General features: G+C 37.7%; 4 protein-coding genes across 4 annotated transcripts; 3 read left to right on the top strand and 1 right to left on the bottom strand.

Annotated features, from left to right (window-relative positions):
• The first annotated feature begins 1,123 nt into the window (after nucleotides 1-1,123).
• LOC113671266 (melanopsin) lies at nucleotides 1,124-4,344 on the top strand. The gene is made up of 2 exons (XM_089186864.1): nucleotides 1,124-1,260; nucleotides 2,755-4,344. Exon 2 carries the CDS (start codon nucleotides 2,810-2,812, stop codon nucleotides 3,815-3,817), a length of 1,008 nt encoding a protein of 335 aa, XP_089042990.1. The 5' UTR covers nucleotides 1,124-1,260; nucleotides 2,755-2,809; the 3' UTR covers nucleotides 3,818-4,344.
• Nucleotides 4,345-7,326: 2,982 nt separating this feature from the next.
• Nucleotides 7,327-9,134, top strand: LOC149037803 (uncharacterized). Its single transcript, XM_089186513.1, has 4 exons — nucleotides 7,327-7,440; nucleotides 7,595-7,752; nucleotides 7,978-8,034; nucleotides 8,514-9,134. Exons 2-4 carry the CDS (start codon nucleotides 7,618-7,620, stop codon nucleotides 9,132-9,134), a joined length of 813 nt encoding a protein of 270 aa, XP_089042639.1. The 5' UTR covers nucleotides 7,327-7,440; nucleotides 7,595-7,617.
• LOC149037802 (uncharacterized) lies at nucleotides 8,023-9,741 on the bottom strand. Its single transcript, XM_089186514.1, has 2 exons — nucleotides 9,115-9,741; nucleotides 8,023-8,693 (listed from the first exon to the last, which is right to left on the bottom strand). Exons 1-2 carry the CDS (start codon nucleotides 9,676-9,678, stop codon nucleotides 8,664-8,666), a joined length of 594 nt encoding a protein of 197 aa, XP_089042640.1. The 5' UTR covers nucleotides 9,679-9,741; the 3' UTR covers nucleotides 8,023-8,663.
• Nucleotides 9,742-14,666: 4,925 nt separating this feature from the next.
• Nucleotides 14,667-15,263, top strand: LOC149037801 (beta-2 adrenergic receptor-like; the record flags this gene model as incomplete). Its single annotated transcript, XM_089186406.1, has 1 exon — nucleotides 14,667-15,263. A coding segment is annotated over one exon (597 nt), but the record flags the coding sequence as incomplete, so codon positions are not given.
• Between the last annotated feature and the right edge of the window lie 5,568 nt (nucleotides 15,264-20,831).

Here is a 20,831-nt window from a genome sequence, read left to right as displayed (position 1 = left end):
GGACGCCCACCCAAGAGAATTGACGTTAAAAGAATATACAAATACACAGATATAAAAAAGCAAGGAAATAAAATTGACGAATGTGACATGAACATATATGAATTTTAACTCCCATTCGACATTTGTTCCAGCACATTGCCTCTTTCGAGAAGGAAACTGTTTTACTTCTTAATTCGTAATCAGCTACTTGGAGAGCTTTCATCATTAGTTTTTAATATTGGTGCAGCGCACGGAACATAAATCTTTTCATATCGACAGTTTCATTAGCCCCATTTGGACCTTTTAATGTGGTTCCGTGAGACTTTCCCATTGCAAAAACAACCAAACGCTTTATGATCTTATAATCGACGATTAAGATGCACACGACCTAGAGGTCTCTATACTTAACCAACATCTCACCAATGAAATGGGTATTAAATCCTAAAGACAAAATTGAATTATATATGAAAGGACGTGGAAGTGCTGGAGAGAAGTGAGGTGACGTAGATAGTTTTGATAACCGAAAGCAATAAAGAAATCTATTGACCATCATTTGATTGATGAAGTTAGGAAATTGCGAAATGTAAGTGCATTTCTTTTGCCTTGGATCTTCGTTCTAGAGCTTCCCGCAAAATGTAAGGGGTTTGTCTGGCAAGGTCCTATTCGTTGGGTTGTGTTACCTCAAACCGATACTGGGGAAAATGACAACCTTGCATTTACTTGATTGATTTCGAAAATGGTAGCCGATGATAAGATGTCGCCGTAAAATTGCATGCATTTCCAGACAATTTGGAAACAAAAGTCTGTCAAATTTGCAATTCTGATATTTTTTATCGGTAAGTTTTATGTCCCTTTTCTTATCACTAATGAAGATACTAACGTTAGTAATTCACCAAATTGAAGTGGTCTCTGTCATCCTCGACAGATGTTCTTAAATGTTGTGAATTTTGCAATTAATTTTCATAGAAATTAAAGATTTGATTAGGATTTTACTGGTTACTTCCTCAATTTATCACTGTCGCTGAACAGAACCAAAATTCGATCATTTTCCGATAACAACAAAAGAAAAATTTGCTAATTGAGAGTTTAAAAGAACGGCAAGATGAGCCATTATAATCAGGACAGGTTATTGTCTTAACGACAAATTAAATTAGTCTCCTAAAGTGAGCATTTCAAGACGAGAAACCTATTTCCTAGCCATTCATGCAAGATACAATTTTTCAGGATGCACCAAACAGAACAAAACACAGCCATCACCACTGGATGCTGGTTTACACGAATGTGAGTATCTGGGAAGAATTGTTTTTTAAATTCCCCCCCAAATTTATTTTTTTTCAGAGTGATCCGTAGTTTATCGAAGACGTAAAAAAATAATTCCTACGGGTATAAGATTGATCCTGTGGGTGTAAGAGTGATCATGAAAATTAGGGAAAAGAGGAGGATAACGAAAAAACTCTAAGATACTGATCACTAGTTTGGTACAATTAGAGTCTAGGTCCTTAAAAATTATAGAAAATAAAATTTGTACCAATTGCAAAGAATTTCTTGATGAAAAACGAAAAGACTTCGCTGATTTTCTTATTTTACGTCAACGAATTCAAAGTGGCTCACTGTGTGACAGATACAGAAAAAGTATCTTTTTTTACAGTACAAGAAAAACAACAAATCTTGTATTTGGGTTCATCGAGATTAAAATATTTGTGGACATTTTATTTATGAATGAATTTATGAGTGCTGCAACTCGTAACATTTCCAATTTGTTGCGCCGGATTTGCGTAACATTTTCTGTTTGTGGTTTTTTTTTTTGCTGTTCACACCCCAATTTGAGCGTGGTTTGTACTGTAAACGTCCACTATACTAGTGGTTCAATTTTGTTCATCTTGTCGAATCCCTGATGAAGTGTGTGTGATCAGACGAAACAAAACTTTGTAAATATCATAATCGCGGGCGCGAGACCTACCTATTTCCCAAAAGAGCTACTTTGGCAAAAATCCTTATTTAGAATCTAAATAAGCGTGTAATCCTTCAAAACTTGCACAGTCCATTTCGTTTTGTGTTTAGGGATTTTCGTTTCTGCTCGCCTTTTAATAACGTCAATTACGGTGCTGGGCATGGTTACAAACATTTGTATGGTTCTTCTGTTGCTAGTTGCCTGCTTGTTTAAGCTTGTTCGAAATTACAAAATAGCAAATGGCTTGACGGCTTTATCTGACCTCCGTTTTTTTTACTCTAATAGAGCATGCTCTTTCAACCAATGACAGCGCGGGTAATATCCGAACTTTATAATAACTGGTTTTAAATTAACATTTAAATAGATTTTTGAATTGCAATAAAAGTGCAATTTTGTATGGTACTCAAAACTTAAAAAAACATTTGAGGATCGACCTCCTTAAAATGAGGTTTCGAAAATATAGCCTGAATAAGAAGAGATTAATATATATTACACCGAAATATCATGAAAAAGAGAAAACTTTTTTTGGTGTTTTCAAAAAGTAACTGAAGGTGACAGTCTTTTAAATAAACAGAGGTTTATCAGCGATACATTTGCTGCATTTTTATGAGAGGGAAATTGCTTTGCTTTTCCTCCACCACGTTCGCAGGTGGGTCTAGAGAATTTGGGTTAATTCATTGACCACTGAAATGCGACACCATAATCAATCTGAACTTGACTTCAAATCTGAATCTACTATTTCCCGATCTCGCTTAACTTTAGAGTTGAATCACCATGATGCAAATGCTACATATAACAAAGGTTGTCTGTCATTATTTACCTAGGTTTTACTGGACACTTTTCTTTCCAAACCGAACGTAACCTTACAAGCTGAAAAACATGTCTGAATCACCTTTACATGATCCTCTTGGTCGCTCCAGAACTGAAATTAAAGTGGAAGTGACAGTGGCAGCTCTAGTCCTGCTCTCAGCTATGTCTGGTAACATGCTGGTTGTTTATGTTATCTACAGAGATTCCAGGCTCCACAAGGTGACTTACATGTTTATTCATAATCTAGCATTGACTGATATCGCCATGGCAATGGCAAGTATGCCATTCTGGATAGCGAGTCTGTCTACGGGAACTTGGAAATTCGGCCAAGTTTGGTGTCAGGTGGCAGGATCAACATCACATATTTTGGCATGTGCCTCTATATTCACGATAGCATTGATAGCATTCAATAGATACATAAAAGTCGTAAAACCCACCCTGTATAGAAAAGTATTTCCCAGCAAAAGAGCAGCTCGTTTGTATTGTGTTTTGGTTTGGCTGATTTCCATTTTTCTGGCAATGCCTTTTCTTTTTGGATGGTTAGGGGTATCATTTCATGAGAAACTTGTTATTTGTGTCCCAGAGAACAATGTATACAAAAACACTAGTACAGGAGTGATTGTCAACGGACTTACGATCATGATATTTTATTGTAACTTTAAAATCTATAAAGCTGTCAGAGAAAGCACGAGAAATTTAAACGCTCACGCTAAAGGAAACGGAGTCCGCTCCGCAAATGATTCTCGCCGCACCAATATGACTGACGTGAGTGTTTTAAAGACATGTTTCACCGTAGCCTGTTTCTTTGTGGTAACATGGTCTCCAATCTCCATTATCGCCGTCATTTGGACCTTTGGGTTTGATATTCCTCAAAAATTTTATACAACAAGTGTTTACTTGGCGTTTTCCGGTAGCCTGGTAAATCCAATTATATATGGATTTATTAATCCGCAGTTCAAAGTGGCTTTCAAAAAGGCACTGAGTTTTAGTCGCTTTGGTTGCGTGCACACAGATCAGAATCACTCAAGGAATGGAGTAAGACACGAGGTTGCAAAACGATTAGGGACTGCGGCATAATGGAGATTTGTTTTATTTTCTAGCCTGAACCGCACTCGCAACTTCCATTTCTTCTTTATTACTTCAGTACCATGTATCACAGATCTCGGTAAAGCTTTCTTGAGGCAGGTATACATCGCTATCGGAATTTATTTTAAGAGCATTTTAACGTTGACTGCAACAAAATAACAAGAGATGTGAAAGATTTGTTGGTGTCAATTGAGGGATTTCACAGTATCCCAACTCGTATAGGCAACTCGTTACCAGTCTAACTCATTAAGACAAAATAAGGGAACTATAGGGCCTGAAAAAAAACCGAGTTTTGATATTTTTTGAAATTTTTGTTCTATCGGAATTGGTTTGTTCATATGATAAGGTGAATAAATACGAAAAAAAAAATTTCATGTCATGGGCACATTAAGTTAGAAGTCCTTTTTTCTATCAATAATAGAGCTTCTTATTATTGGGATAACACGCAGACGTTTTTAATTTAGGATATGAACGTTAGTATCCATTTGATAGTTGTCTGCAGAGTTAAAGTGGAGCAAGAAGCAAACGTGATTTTTGAATTCGTATTGCCTTTCCTGAAGTTTTCTTTTTTTTTTATCATCATTATTCAAATATTTATAAAGCTCGTGAAACAAAATCTTAAAAAAACAACTTACCTTGGTTACTCTCATGCATGCTATGTTAAATTTTAAAAGTTCTTTCGTGTAATCGATAGATTTGTTCAGCCAGTAAATATTTACAATTAAAATATACGAATATAAGAAAACCTTTGTTTTTCCAGGCGATGAAGCTCATTAGGAAACCATGTGATTATTGGGGAAAGATATTTTTGGTCTTGTCACAAGCGTAGGAAAAAAAAATATTCTGAGTCCCCACAAGGAATCGAACCTCAGAGCATCGATGCTCTACCATTGAGCCACAAAGACTCTATGGTGAGCGGGGTCTATTATGAAGTTCGTAAGACACGCGTCTCACATACTGCTAAGACCACCAATGTCGATAGCGTCCTATTTGTAAATAGAATGAGAGAGGTGGTAAGTTTTGAGCTTGGCACAGAAATAGAGAAAGATCTTCCTCTATTTCTTTCGTCTTGTCACGAGACAAGACAAAAAAACATGCTTTAACAGTGTTAACAACAAACAGAGTTGAAAACGTAAATTGGCCACCGAGAAGAGTAAAAAAAACTGACGTTTCGAGCGTTAGCCCTTCGTCGGAGCGATTGGAGGAATTGTGGGTTGTGTGTGGGTTTCTATACAGAAGGTGGAGCTACGCTATTGGTGGGAGTATGGTGACGAGAAAACGAGAAAAATTAGTTGAATGAAAAGCACTCGTTGATACCGTGGGAATCAAGTGGCGATTTCGAAGATAAATTTTTTTTTTAAGTGTTTTGCAGCTTTCCGAACTGCCTAGATGTTAGGAAAGGCCGCAAACTGTAGGTTTGTAATAAAACACTTGTGCTTAAACCGTTGCCTTCAATTGAAATCTTGATGTCTAGAAAAGCCAAAGATGAGTCGGAAATTTCCCAGGTATATTTAAGAGCCGGGTGAAAGGAATTGACGGCGGTTATACATAAAGTTAGCTCCTCTCTGGTAGTGGAGGTAGCGCCGATGCAGTCGTCAATGTAACGGCCGTTGAGTTCAGGCTTTGGGCCGTGGTATTGACTAAAAAATTGATGCTCGATAAAACCTACGAAAAGATTTGCGTAGCTGGGTCCCATTTTAGTACCTATGGCCATGCCATTAGTTTGTTTGTAATAGTTACCACCGAATGAAAAGCAATTGAGTGAAAGTACTAATTCGGTCAAACGGAGCAGTGTTTCAGATCTAGGTTCCTTAACAGTGCGATGATCGAAAAAATGTTTGAGGGCCCGGAGACCTTCATCATTGGGAATGACAGTATAAAGAGATTTAATGTCCATTAAAAAAATGAAAATAAGTTTGTTTTGGCCAAGGAAATTAAAGTCAAGGAAAATTTCAAGTCCGCGTTGGCTGTCCTTAATGTAAGATGGCAAAGTTTTGACGATAGGTGTCATAGTTTTGTCCAAATAAGTTCGGTGGGACAACTGCAAGCGGAAACGATGGGTCGACCTGGGTTGTTAGGTTTGTGGATTTTAGTTAAAAAGTAATTACACGAAGCTCTAGGAGTGGTGATGGTGAGATTTTTAGCAGTGGCCGGCAATTCTTGTTTAGCTATGAGATGATTAATCGCATTTTTGACAATGTTTTGGTTATTTAAGTGAGATCTTTGTCTACTTAGCAATAAAAGGAGGTGCCAGAAAGTTGCCGCAAAGCTTCTTTTTGACAGAGGTCGGCCCGCCAAACAACAACCGCGCCGCTTTTGTCGGCCGCTTTAATGACTATGTCTTAATCCCCACGGTATATACGAGCTTTTTTCATTCAACTAATTCATTTTTATTTTCTCGTCACCACACTCCCACCAACAGCAGAGCTCCACTTTCTGCATATAAACTCACGCACACCCCGCAATTCCTCCAATCGCTCTGACGAAGGGCTAACGCTCGAAACGTCAGCTTTTTTTACTCTTCACGGTGGCGAATTTACATCTTCAACTCAGTTGTTTACACCAAATTACCTGCTATAATCTCCCACCGACGCAGCATCACAGTTTCTTTAGAAACTTACCCCCCATATTCATTTAGCATCAAACCATGTCTGATTGTCCACCTGGTTGCCATGTGAACTTTAATATAGAGTATTGTGTAGTTTGCGAAATGCAAAAGCCTGAAATTTGGAAAAGTGTCATTTTCATTCATCTCCTGCAGTGCAAATATTTGAGTACTTTGAAGAGGTTGCGTACTTTCGCCACATGAAAATGAAGTGTAAACAAAAATTATCAAGGTCCCATCGTTTTTACTTCAAAATATAAACTGTATGGATGACAATGCCAACTGATGAACTTGAAAAAAATAACCCAGAAAAAGTCATAGTTTCAAATGCTATTTAACACTAGATGACTTGTTTCCAGAGTTTATCTGGAATGCTTCCCTTTCTTTTTCAGGTTCACTGCCCGCAGCTTTTAAAGCAATTTTCAAATGAGAGTCAAAGTTAGCGATTAATTAGGTTTTCTATTCTTTCGCTCTGTAACTTCTTCAGAGAACTCATCACTTTTTTTTTTTTAATTCGTCATCGCCTCCCTGTGCTTTTTCTTACTGTTACCACGAGCCGTTGTGATTAAATATATATAGATTGTACGACAATGAGTCTTAAGACTTACTTTAGATTATATTGGATAGTTTTTTTCTGGAAGCTCTCATTATCGTTAGAACTCATGAGGCTGGATTGTATCTCTAAGACTTAACTTAAGCTAATTTCTGACGTCCGCTTTTGGATAAAAGAAACGGTTTTTCTTCCACGCCGGGCTGGTGAGCGCTCTGAAGCGGAACAATCAGCGTCCACAAATATGGCGTTTGTGACCGTGTGGTTTTTAGAGAAGCCTGGAACTGAGTTAACGCCTGTTGAAAACTGCCTCCGAGCGGTCCTGGAGTTAGTCCGAAGGCGCCAAAACTCGAATGTGCTGAAAGTACACAGTTTTCCCGTCATTTTGATACTAAATATGCCATGATTTCTTCGATGTTCGCTTAGCAAGAGACAGTAGAGGAAATAGTAAAAGAAAAGGTAAGGTTTATTTGTCGTTTCTATCGTATTTTTGGCTAGGATAGTTTTTTAATTTTCTTTACTTATCCAAGAATTTGTGCTACGAACCGAAACTTCAAAGCCTTGACAAAAGCTCTATGATTTTTGTTTTCCTAATTTTGCCTTCTTTCCTTAGTTTTTTATGAGTTAACTTCTAGGATGCCGCACACAAAGAACACGCGCTTTAACTTGGCTCAATTCATGAAAGCTCGCAAGGTTGCAAGGGAGAAAGCTGTTGATGAAAATCGCAAGCTATCGGCAGAGTACAAAAAAGTCCAGCGAGCCCAAGAAAAGGTGAGATAAATTTGTCCAGTATTAATGTTTTGGGAAGATTTTTATTTTCAATATCAGAGAATATTGTAACAAAGGATTATAGGAAAGTGGTGGAGGTCCATGTGTAGGGAGGCTTGAATTTCAATTTTGACAGGGTAAAAGCTTTTTATGTGTTTAAACTCTAAATGACACTTGAAATTAAACAGTCAGTGCTTATGAAATCACTTGTATAATAATTGCTTTCAGTTGGCCACAGTCAGGGAACACTTCAAAGACATAACAAATGAATTAGAAAATATTCCTGTGAGTATACTCTTGATTCTTTATTGTGGTTGTTTTACCAGTACCAGTAAGTATGCAGCAAAAAACTGCTGGGTGCAACCTCCAACTAAGTCTGTAGGTTTGCATTGATTAGTGGTTGGATGAGGTTTAATTTTATGCCAAATTTTATTAATAATGTGAACAGAAAAATATTCAATTTTGTAAAAATAAAAAAAAATATTTTGCAAGTTCAATTTCGGTGAACTAACCACTTAACACAGAGCCAGTGCCAGAATGACAGCCATGGTCAGGCTTCTATGCCGGTACCTATGCAAGAAACCTGAGCGAGTGCCTGTGTTCATTTGGTCAGTAAAGACTATCATAAATGACAGTGTATCTTAATTGTAAACATCAACATATTAAATGTAAGATTTGGCTAAATATCTATTTTGTTATCATCCAACCACATCTAATTTAAATAATTGTGTTACTACCCAGTGTCTAATTTAGCAATATTTTAGTCACAGGGACAGGTATCTCAGGCACGAACAAGAAGCCCTACTGCACTTGTCAATGGAGAATCAACACTGGGACCAAGGACCGCAAGAAAAAGGAGGCATGAAACCATTGAAGCTGCTGCCAAAATTCATGGGAGCTCAAATGAACATTCCTCAGCCTGTTTCGAGGGAATGTTTGACACTCTGCAAAAGAGATGCAAGTTAGATAAGTTAACAAAATATGTGACAGAGAACAAGCAGTTGACCAATAGAATAGTTTGTAAAGAGTATAAGAAGAGTGTGTTAGAATTTGAAAAGTCAGATGACAACATTGTTCGAAGTATTGCAACATATTATGCAAGTGGTGTAATGGGGAAACGAAAGTACAGAAGTGTAAGACTGGTGCTTGCAATGAAATCAAATGAAGGCAAACCAGGGAAAAGAACAAGTATTTCAATTTGTAAAGGCTGTCAGGTTCCAAAGCTTCTAACTTGTAGTAACCTTGTAGAACAGTTAAAAAAGATTGACATTGGGACTGTTCATGAAATTGACCCAGACTATCTAGAGGGCTTAGAAACTGAAAACCAAGTCAATGGTGCATATAGAGACTTGAGACAATACCCACCACTTGCTGTGTCCTCTTAATAAATGTGATGGTGAAAGGCGTTTCAGAAGTTATGGAAACTTTTGAAGTTCCTTTTCTTGTTCCTTTACTCTGCTTAATAAGGAATTCTCGGACTGAGTCTCTGCTTAGCTCAGATAACTGGGCAAAATCTCGAATCAGTCTGTTCTCTCTGTTATAGTAGATTATATCTGTGTGTTTTTCTTCGTTGTGCACAACACCATAAGCGGAACGGGCCTTTTTAACCATCTGTAAAATTAAGGAAAATATTTCAGAGGACATCGCCCTTTTAAACTCTACAGTCCAAGCGCTTCGGGCCTTCATTCTTGGACTGAGGCGCCTATGGAGCATCTTAAGCCACATCTTCACTTCTCCTTCCAGGAGTGCTGTCGCTAGGATTTGTGACATTTTAGCTCGTTTCAAAGAGCTTTGGCCCACACGGTTTTTTTCAAAAATTGAAGTGAGAGCTGTTTTTACTTCTTCTTCAAACAAAAAGAAATTATCGACTTCATCACGTAAAGGACGAAGAGCCACAATAGCATTCAAAATGCTATTTTCAGCCGCCATTTTGAAAACTGCTTTGTACTTTTATTCGCATTTCCGCTGTACAATCTCAAACAACAGCGGGCGACAAAGTTCCACTTCACGGCACGCGCCAGCCCGGCGTGAATTCGAAATACTTTTCTCTCGCTATGCTGCAGCTGTAGGAGTTCTAATCTTGTTTTCCATCACTCCTTGCCAGTTTGTTTTCGGGCGTAAGTTCAGTCTGCACTGTGATAGTTCGTGTAACAGGTTGGATCACCTCACGCAAGTTTCCATAGCTTAGTAAGGGTGGACATGAAAATCTTCGCTTCATTGCTGACTTATTTTGCATTCCGGGCATGATATCCAACCGTCCATGTGTATCTGCTGCCCAAGACTGTGATCGTGGGAGACATTGAGTTCTTTCAGTGTCACCAAAGTACTTTTCATCTACAAGCACAAAAGAATCTCGACGCCATCTTGTAGAAGGACCCACTGACCGATTTTTCAAAGGCATTCGGAATCTTAGCAATTTTAGTGTAGCTTTCCTGTATCGCCTGTTTCTATAAAAATAGAGCACAGGATTTAAAAGAGAGTTTAAGTAAAGGGGAACTTCTGACCATCGAAAAACTGAACTTGCGCGAAGAATGGGCAAAAATTCCACTGTACCGACAAAAGCGGCCATAGGAAGGCTACAAAGGAAAACGGCAGCGGTTAACAGACACGCCGTAAACGCAATTCTGCTTTGGATCTTGGCAGTTATTTGGCTGATTTGGCATTGGCTCTGTTTTCGTGCTTTGCTATAAACCATACTGTAAAAATACACCAGCGCCAAAAAGCTGATGAGCCAAAAAACACCCTCAATGAGGTGAAGAACTGTTAAAAATTCAGGAGGAAGAGTGACGGCTTGTAATGTCGTTAGCAACACGAAGGCTGTGAAAACTGTTATCCAAATTATTCCTGAATACCTCTTAATCCTTCGTTTTCTCACCAAAACTTTGTACTTCATAGGTTTTGCAATCGCAACATACCTCTCCCAACCCATTAGAGTTAAATGCATAAGTGAAGCACTGTAAGCACCATACAGCACAAATGCTGCGCTTTCATTTATACTGCATACAATGCTCTCTGATACAGTTCCTTGAAGAATTAATGCATCTACTGTGATGATCAGAGGCGTTGAAACCGCACCCACTAACAGATCAGTAATGGCCAACCTAGTGATCAGAATGTTGGAGTTCGTCTGTAACTCTCTTGTTTTCTGGATGGTGACGATGACTAATGTGTTTAAGAAAGTGGTAAAAGGAGCAGCGATTGCAGTGATGGCGATTACCAGCTGAAGGGATACTTCGTTCTCCAAGTCCCAAAAAAACAGCGGATCCCGTGGACAAAAGAACACTGCTTTGGAGGAGTTAACAAGCGAGTCCTCACTGTTACTCATACTCATGTTGACAACTGTGAGCTGGAGAGGCAATGGCTCTTTTCAGCGCAAACCAAATAACATGTCTCTTATAAGAATCTTTGGGAAACTTAGTTTGTAGTGTTTCTTATCGCTAACAAGTTCTTGAAGAAATTAATTTGCGATTGCGACAACAACTTTTCCGGGCGATAATGAAAGGTCCTGCCGCGATTTTAATAGCTGTTCACTCAAAGAAATGTTGTTTTGTTGCTGTTAAAAAAGGGGAAAGAAAAGAAAAAAGCGATTGTATTTTTAAAAATTTTAAAAAACTGAGTTTGGTTGTACACAGCTGCTAGTGATCTCTCTCGAAAGCTTTTTTTCTTTGAAATTCAAATGTGAAAAATTCGAAGTCAAGTTGCAATCAGTAAATTATTAACGCTAAAATTTCTATCAGTGATGAGAAAAGAGGCCTCGATTTTGGCAATGATATATTTGAAATACAAATCTGAAAAGCTGATTATTTTGATAAATATTCCGTTTAATCAAATCAATAAGTAATATTTACCTTTTTCGGCAAATTTCGTTTTTGTTTTGTTCAGATTAGTTATATTTAATGTGTTCCTAAATAGCCATTATCGATAGGTTTACAAATTGAGAAGTCAAGAGCTCGCCGCTGATGAGCGGCAGTTAACAAAAACTTAGAACCAAACTGTTCATAGCCTTCAGTTTCCTTGTATTTTACGATGATGTTTTCAAAAAAATCTCGTTTGTGCTGGACATTCGCACGACCTGCAATTTAAACACAGAAAAAGGCCTCTTTTGCTTAAATGTTTGAAACATTTCGAAGATCGTTAAAAAAACTAAGGAAAATGAGTGCTATGAATTCTCTAATTGTAGGTTTGTATTATCTTGAAGTTCGCTCTGTGAGTGAAGGTTTCAGATCACTTTAAAATTTCATTGCTTGGATGAAGTAAGCTGCAGTTTTCTTAAAAAATCGATCGCTTTTCCGGCCAAATTTGTCTTAGTGATATTTGTTATCAACGTGACTATGACGCGAGTGATTCTGCGTTTTCTGGTTGATGGCTGTATTTAAAATTTGAAATAATCGACCTCAGCGCCTAACAAGTTTCCTTGACCATTTTTCGCGCATTGAAAACACGATTTGGCGGTCTAAATGTGACCCTCGACCCTCTTGCTCGCGCTCCTATGAGCGATAGCAAGATTTTCATTGGAGTAGCAAAATTGATCCAGTATTACATTACTTTTACTTTAGCACGTTCTGTGATTGGGCGTCCACGTTTTCCCGCTTCTTTGGTTCTACTTCGAGCTCTCATTGGCTCTTAATGGTACTTTCTTTTCTTCGGATTGGCCTTTGTGTTACTTTGGTTTTGATTTTTCGAAATTCAATCGAAAACCGCTCTAAATCTCAAATTGCAATTTATCACTTTGGCTTTATTTCACAGTTGAATCAACGTGATAGAGATGTTACATTCAATGTAGCTTGGGATTTTTTCACCACGTAGGTTCCACCAGACAAGAAACTTTTTTCTCGAAAGAGGTTGCAACCTTCAAAGCTGATTAATATGTCTGAATCGCCTTGCCAAATTGCTGGGCTGAAATTGATGTCGAAGTGACTTTGGCCATCACCATTTGTCTCGCAGCCACATTCATAAATCTGGCACTGACTGATATATAGCATGCCCTGGCAATGATAGACATGCCATTCTGGTTAGCGAGCCTGTATACGGGGACTTGGAATTTCGCCCGAGTGAGGTGTCGGGTGACAGGTTTAGTGATTTCCATAGTGGCTTATGCATCTCTCTTTACGCTGGCATTGATAGAATTTAATCGTTACTTTAAGGTTTTAAAACGCAGCCTGTATAGAAAGGTATTCCCATAAAAAAGAGCAGCTCGGCTGTATCGTGTTCTCGAATGAATGTTGTGCCGCGTAGCACTGGGAACACAAATGGTGAAACAGAGAATTAACTCTGAAGTGTAAATTAAAGTGCTATTTAAACCCATGAATAACCCACCGGGCGTTAGCCCTAATAAAGGGAAACAGGGAACCACACGAGGCAAAGAAAAAATCTTTTGACCTCGGTGGGAATCGAGCCCACGACCTCCGGATTTGATCTACCGTTACTCTGCCGACTGAGCTACGAGGTCGCACAGAGAAAGTCGGGGACGATTTAGGATGGTGAATCGCGGCGAAGAGAAAGTAAGGGTACATATGAATGTTGTGCCTCGTGTGGTATCGTGTTCTCGTTTGGATGGTTTCCATTTGTTTTTTCTGTACTCTTACTGGGTGGGTGGGTAAGGACGTAATATCATCCGAAATTTGGCTTTTTGAGACCGACTTATACACTTTACTGTTTGCGGGAGTTCTCGTCAACGGAATCATGATCATAATATTTTACCGAGACAAATTTTGTTGGCGGTATACGTTTGAAAATTTGTCCGCTTCAGCCAAAATTTGTCAAGTCGCGACGAACCATCCGTACTTGTAAAATGTTTGATATGCCAGAAAATTTGTCTAAATAAATAACTTTGTAGCTAGTGCGGTAAGATCCTAAAACGACATTTAGAAAACAAAACTAATATTCAGGGCTGCATTCCGAGAAACAAGCAGTGTGGCTTTATGTTATTTGGGCTTCAGTTTTCAAGTCAACAACTTGGAGCTGTATTGGCAAGAGCTTTGATTATTAGTTTTTAATACTGATGCAGCGCACGGAACATAAATCTTTTCATATCGACAGTTTCATTAGCCCCATTTGGACCTTTTAATGTTGTTTCGTGAGACTTTCCCATTGCAAAAACAACCAAACGCTTTATGATCTAATAATCGAGGCTTAAGATGTACACGACCTAAAAGTCTTTATAGTTAACGAACATCGCACCAATGAAATGGGTATTGAATCCTAAAGACAAAATTAAATTTTATATGAAAGGATATGGAAGTGCTGGAGAGAAGTAAGGTGACGTAGATAGTTTTAATAACCGAAAGCAATAAAGAAATCTATTGACCATCATTTGATTGATGAAGTTAGGAAATTGCGAAATGTAAGTGCATTTCTTTTGCCTTGGATCTTCGTTCTAGAGTTTCCCGCAAAATGTAAGGGGTTTGTCTGGCAAGGTCCTATTCGTTGCGTTCTGTTACCTCCAACCGATACCGGGGAAAATGACAACCTTGCATTAACTTGATTGATTTCCCAAATGGTAGCCGATGATAAGATGTCGCCGTAAAATTGCATGCATTTCCAGACAATTTGGAAACAAAAGTCTGTCAAATTTGTAATTTCTGATAAGTTTTATCGTTAAGTTTAATGTCCCTTTTCTTATCACTAATGAAGATACTAACGCTTGTAATTCACCAATTGGAAGTGGTCTCTGTCATCCTTGACAGATGTTTATAAATGTTGTGAATTTTGCAATTAATTTTTATAGAAAATTAAAGATTTGATTAGGATTTTACTGATTACTTCCTCAGTTTATAATTGTCGCTGAACAGAACCAAAATTCGATCATTTTTCGATAACAACAAAAGAAAATTTTACTAATTGAGAGTTTAAAAGAACGGCAGGATGAGCCATTATAATCAAGACAGGTCATTTTTTTTTCAAACCAAACATAACCTTTCAAGCTGAAAAACGTGTCTGAATCACCTTTACATGATCATCTTGGTCGCTCCAGAACTGAAATTAAAGTGGAAGTGACAGTGGCAGCTCTCGTCCTGCTCTCAGCCATGTCTGGTAACGTGCTGGTTGTTTACGTTATCTACAGAGATTCCAGGCTCCACAAGGTGACTAACATGTTTATTCATAATCTAGCATTGACTGACATCGCCATGGCAATGACGAGTATGCCATTCTGGATAGCGAGTCTGTCTACGGGAACTTGGAAATTCGGCCAAGTTTGGTGTCAGGTGGTAGGATCAACATCACATATTTTGGCATGTGCCTCTATATTCACGATAGCTCTGATAACATTCAATAGATACATAAAAGTCGTAAAACCCACCCTGTACAGAAAAGTATTTCCCAGCAAAAGAGCAGCTCGGTTGTATTGTGTTTTGGTTTGGCTGATTTCCATTTTTCTGGCAACGCCTTATCTTTTTGGATGGTCAGCGGTATCATATTATGAAAAACTTGTTATTTGTGTCTCAGAGAACAATGTATACAAAAAAGCTAGTACAGGAGTGATTGTCAACGGACTTACGATCGTGAGGAGCTGAGGATCGTTCTCGAGGAGCTTTGTGAATCCAATTATATACGGATTTATTAATCCGCAGTTCAAAGAGGCTTTCAAAAAGGCACTGAGTTGTAGTCGCTTTGGTAGCGGGAACACAGATCGGAATCATTCAAGGAATTGAGTAAGACGCGAGGTTGCAAAACGATTCTAGACTTAACCGTACTCGCAACTTCCACTTTCTCTTTACTACTTGAGTACGATGTGTCACAAGTCTTGGTAAAGCTCCCTTAAGGTAGGTATACATCACTATCGGACATTATTTCAAGAGCATTTCAACGCTAACTGATAGAAAATTACAGAGATATGAAAGACTTGTTGGTGTCAACTGAGAGATTTCTCACTGTTTTCAACGTTATCACCCGGCAACTCAATACCAGTCTTCAGGACACTTTAAAGACAAAATGAGAGGACTCTAGGGCACGGAGAAAGTGAGTTTTGATATTTTTAAAATTTATCTTCTATTGGAATTGGTTTGTTCATATGATAAGTTAAATAAATACGCAAAACGAATTCGTGTCATAGGTACATCAAGGTGGAAATTCTTTTTTCCTATCAGTAACAGAGATTCTCATAATTGGGAGAACACCAGAAAAGTTTTTTTAATTAGATAGTGCAGTCTATTCATTTAAAATTGTATCAATTTTCTCTGGATTTACCTATGCAATAAACAATAGTTATTTTACCAGTCAGGGTGCTCGTTTTTATTTTCGGTTATTTTATATAAGCTAATAATTCCCTTATTACAATCTCTTTCCGTATTGTTCGTAGGCAGAATATATTTTTGTAGACGTCGGAAGTGTTATATGTGTATTTTTCAATAATATAGTCGATGTTGGGTATTTGAACGTTTTAAGTGATTAATTCCTTGTTTTCACCGTCACCGACTTGAAACCAAAATTCAGTCATTTCAAAATTACAGAAAAGCACTAAAAGTTAGTAAGGATCTCTCATTATCACCCAAATAAGAAGCTCATTGCACTGTTATCGCTACTGTATGTCCTAAAAATAGTTTTTTAAAACGAAACACAAGTATTTCTAAATCATTCTGGTTAGCGACGAGTCGTTCAGGATGCATCGAAACAAGCGTAACACAGCCATCACCACTGGATGTTAGTTGAGATGAGTGGGAGATCTGTGAACAATTTTTATCTTTAATTCCTCCAAATCAGAGTTCTTTTACCTAAGGGACCTACATTTTGATTTCGTATTGGCTCTTTAAGGTATTTTCCTTTCTTCTGATTGGCTGATTGGCTGTTGTGACTACTTTGATTTCGATTTTTCAAAACTTAAACTCTCTAAATTATAATTTGAAAATTAACACTTCCGCTTTATTTTACAATTGAATCAACATGGTTGAAGTGTTATATCTAACGTAGCTTGGGAATGTCTCATCACGTAGGTTCCACAAGACAAATTTTTTCCGATAGAGGTTGCAACTTCACAGGCTGATTAACTTTTCTGAATCGCCTTCCGGTAACTGGCTCGTTACTTATGTTATAAACAGAGATCCCAGGCTTCATAACGTCGCCAATATATTCGTTAATAATCTGGCACTAACTAAAATCACTATGGCAACGATAGACATGCCTCTCTGGATAGCAAGCCTGTATGCGAGAACTTGGAATCTCGCCTAAGGAGGTTGGGGTGATAGGTCAATTATGTCTACCTAGTTGTGGTCGCTATGGTAACGGAAAATTCAGACAAAAACCACCTAGGGAATAGAGTAAGAGGCTAGAAGTAAGTAAGATGTTGCACGAGGAGTAGAGAAAACATTTCTATCATAAATAAGGCGAAATTTAGAGAGCAAAACTAATCTGCAAGGCTGCATGCGAAAAAACAATCATTGTGGCTTTAAGTTATTTACGGGCCCGAAGCCAAATATAAATCTCAGGAATAATGGCGTGGATCTTAAGTAAATAAAAGTCCTTCCTATTTCGCTTCTGTTTTTTTTTTATTATTGTTTCTTGAAAATTTATATCCCAACCTTCAATGTAAACGCAGCATCAGGAATTGTCTAGAAAAGGGCCCTGGAAAAGGCATTCCTCACATGACAGACTAAAACTGGAAAAAAGAAAAAACGCAGAAGACACTATCTTAGATTATGGTCAGTACTTAAATTTCAGCGAAACCGAATAAGCATAACTCATATACTTATTTCATTAAGGTATTCTAAGGTTACAAGTCCAAATGTTCAACCTGACAAATTTTTTATACGCTATAGTCAACCAATATCGCTCCAATAAAATGGGTATTGAATCCTTAAGTCGAATTAAACTTTATATGAAAGGATGTGGAAGTGCTGGAGAGAAGTAAGGTGTCGTAGGTAGTTTTAATAACCGTAACCAACAAAGAAATATATCGAGCGTCATTTGACTGAAGAAGCCAGTAAATTACGAAAGTTAAATGCATTTCTACTGACTTGGATCTTCTTTCTAGTGTTTCCCGCAAAATGAAAAAGGTTTGTTTGGCAACGTCCTATTCGTTGCGTTCTGTTACCTCCAACTAGTAGATGAGGGAGTATCTGGGAAGAATCGTTCTTAAATTCCCCCAAAATTTATAATTTTTTCAAGTGATCCGTAGTTTATCTAAGACGTAAAGATAAAAGTCTGTCGGGTATAAGATTGATCCTGTGGGTGTAGGAGTGATCATGAAAATTAGGGAAAAGAGGAGAATGACGGACAAACTAACATTTTGAGCACGAGTCAGGTACAGTCAGAGTCCAGATCCCTAATAGTTATTGAAAATATAATTTGTATCAGTTGCAAAGAATTTCTTAATGAAAAACGAAAGGATATCTCGGATTTACATATTTTACGTCAACGAATTCAAACTAGCTCAATATGTGAGAGATACAGGAAAAGTGTCTCTTTTTTACAACAAAAGAAAAACAACGAAACGTGTATTTGGGTTCATGGAAGTTAAAAAAGTATTTTTGGACATTTTATTTATGAAAAGAGTGAGTGGACCAGTTGCAAATAACCAATTTCATATGATACATTAATAATAGCCTAATAAAAACGCATATTTTTCCACGGATATTATCTCTTCCAAATTGTCTTTCCTTGTTCAAAACGCTAATATCAATAAGAGAGCAAACGTTAGTCTTACTTAGCTCCCTGAGAGTTTATTTCAAGTCTCTGCTACACGACCACTAGACTTAGCTGCTCAATTCTTGGAGGAAATACCATCTCGTATTTCGTTGGCAAACCTGTAAACCTCCGAAAATTGAACAAACATGGACAACAGCAGTTACCATTTGTATGACTCTTCCGCTTCAGCTGCGCATTGAAGAGAAGAGCAACGGCAACGGTTATCAGAAATACCTTAAAGGTAATTCTGCTTTCGATCTTGGTGGTTATACGGTTGATCTGACGTCGGCTCTGTTTTCGTTTTTTTCTGTAAACCATGCAATAAAAAAAAACCAGCAGGGTAAAGTCGATGAGCCAAACGACACCGTCAATGCACTGTAGAACTATAAACTTTTCACGAGGAAGAGCGGCGACTTTTAGTGCCGTTTCCAACACGTTGACTGTGAACACTGTTATACAAACTATTCCTGAAAAACTCAATAAGCTTGTATCATCTCCGCCCTACGAGTAAAAGGTTCAGATCATAGAATTACCGCCAAACTGTAAAGAAGAGGATTGAATAAAGGTGGTAGGTTTCTAAAGAAACCTTGGTGCTGCGTCGGTGGGAGAGTGTCACAGGGTAATTTAGTGTTATCAACTGAGTTGATTACATAAATTGGCCACCGCAAAGAGGCTAACCTTAGCCTTTAAACTCTTTATGGTAGCCAATTTACGTTATCAACTCAGTTGATAACACTAAATTAACCTGCAAAGAGGAGGGTTTTTTTACAATATCTTCAACGCTTGAAACAAATCTCGTTAGTGCTTGGTATTCCTACGATCTAAAAGTACACGATGAAACTGGAGGACAGACTCTGAGCGCTCGACTGAGAATCACATCTATATTTGCAAATCCTTTTGTCAAAGTTAATTTTGAAACACATCCTTATCGAGATAACAGAGCCAGAATATAATCTTCGAAAAAGACAATCACAAGCATTTTACAAATTTCATTTCTTGGATGAAGTAAACTGTAATTTTCTGAAAAAGTCGATCGCTTTTCCGGTCAAAGTTGTCTTTGTGATATTTATCATTAAGTTAAAAGTTCTTTTTTTCCTATTACTCATAGAAATTTTAATTATTTGGAGAACACGACAAAAGTTTTTAATTACTAGCCGGGGACGATTGATATAAAAACTTCTCAAGTGTTCTCTCAACATCCCACATAAGTTATTACCTCTAAAAACTGATAGAAAGTGTGGTATATTTCTTTTAAACTAATTCAATTTTCTATGGATTTACCGATGCAATAAACGATTGTTATTTTACCAGTCAGGGTGCTCGTATTTTTTTTCAGTTACTTTGTAAAAGCTAATAATTTTCATACTACAATCGGTTTCCGAATTGTTGGGAGCCAGAACAGATGTTTGTAGATGTTGGAGGCTTAATATGTGTATTTTCAAGAATAAAATGTACCAAAAGGTATTTTGTGATCAATTCCTCGATTGTTTGCCGTCGCCGACTTAAAACCAAAAATATCTATCATTATCAGCCAAATAAGTGGCTGATGGTATCGTCGTCGCTGATGAGTGTCTTAAAGAGAGTCTTTCAAGACGATAAACACCTATTTTAAAATCATTCTGGTTAGCGACGAGTCGTTCAGGATGCACTGAAACGAGCATGACACAGCCGTATCCACTGGATGTTCGTTTACATGAGTGTGAGTACCTCTGAATAATTTTTTTTAAGATTTGAATCCCCACGATTTTCTTAATGGAAAATGAAAAGAATTCTCTGATTTTCTTATTTTACGAGAAGGAATTCAAACCGGCTCATTCTGCGAGAGACACAGAAAAAGTAACTTTTTTCCCGTAATCGATGAAAAACCACATAACTTGTATCTGGGTTGATCGGAGTTAACAAAATATTTTTGAACATTTCATTTATGAAAAGAGTAAGTGGACCAGTTGCGAATATTACCCTATTTCACATGTTACATAAACAATAGCCACTATTTGGCGCAAAAATATATATATGTTATTTGCCGGCTGGGAGGTCCGTATGGTGAAAAACTGTGACCGAGGTCTTGAAAATACTGCCCGAGGCCGTAGGCCGAGGGCAGCATTTTCAAGACCGAGGTCACAGTTTTTCACCATACAGACCGACCCTTAGCCGGTAAATAACGTATTTATTGTTTTTAAACTTGACGAAATTCTTTCCGAAAGAACCCGAATGATTTATGGCCGTAAATACGGCAAGATCTTCCATAAACTGAACAATTTTTGAGTGAGTAAATAGTAGTTAAAATAGAGGTGATGCAAATTAAAGAGAGATGCCTCAGCGAAACATTTTCATTTCCGTAACGATAAAGGTGATTTAAAAGGCTTCCAAACAAACTTTGAAATATTATTTTTACAAGTATCTGTCACAATCTGACACCTGTCAATTAGAGAGCGCGCAAGAAAAAAAAAAGCGTAGGAACA

The sequence above is a fragment of the Pocillopora damicornis genome, chromosome 11 (assembly GCF_964200805.1).
Source record: "Pocillopora damicornis chromosome 11, jaPocDami1.2, whole genome shotgun sequence".
NCBI classification, from domain to species: Eukaryota; Metazoa; Cnidaria; class Anthozoa; order Scleractinia; family Pocilloporidae; genus Pocillopora; species Pocillopora damicornis.
This window is presented reverse-complemented; position numbering and strand designations above follow the sequence as displayed.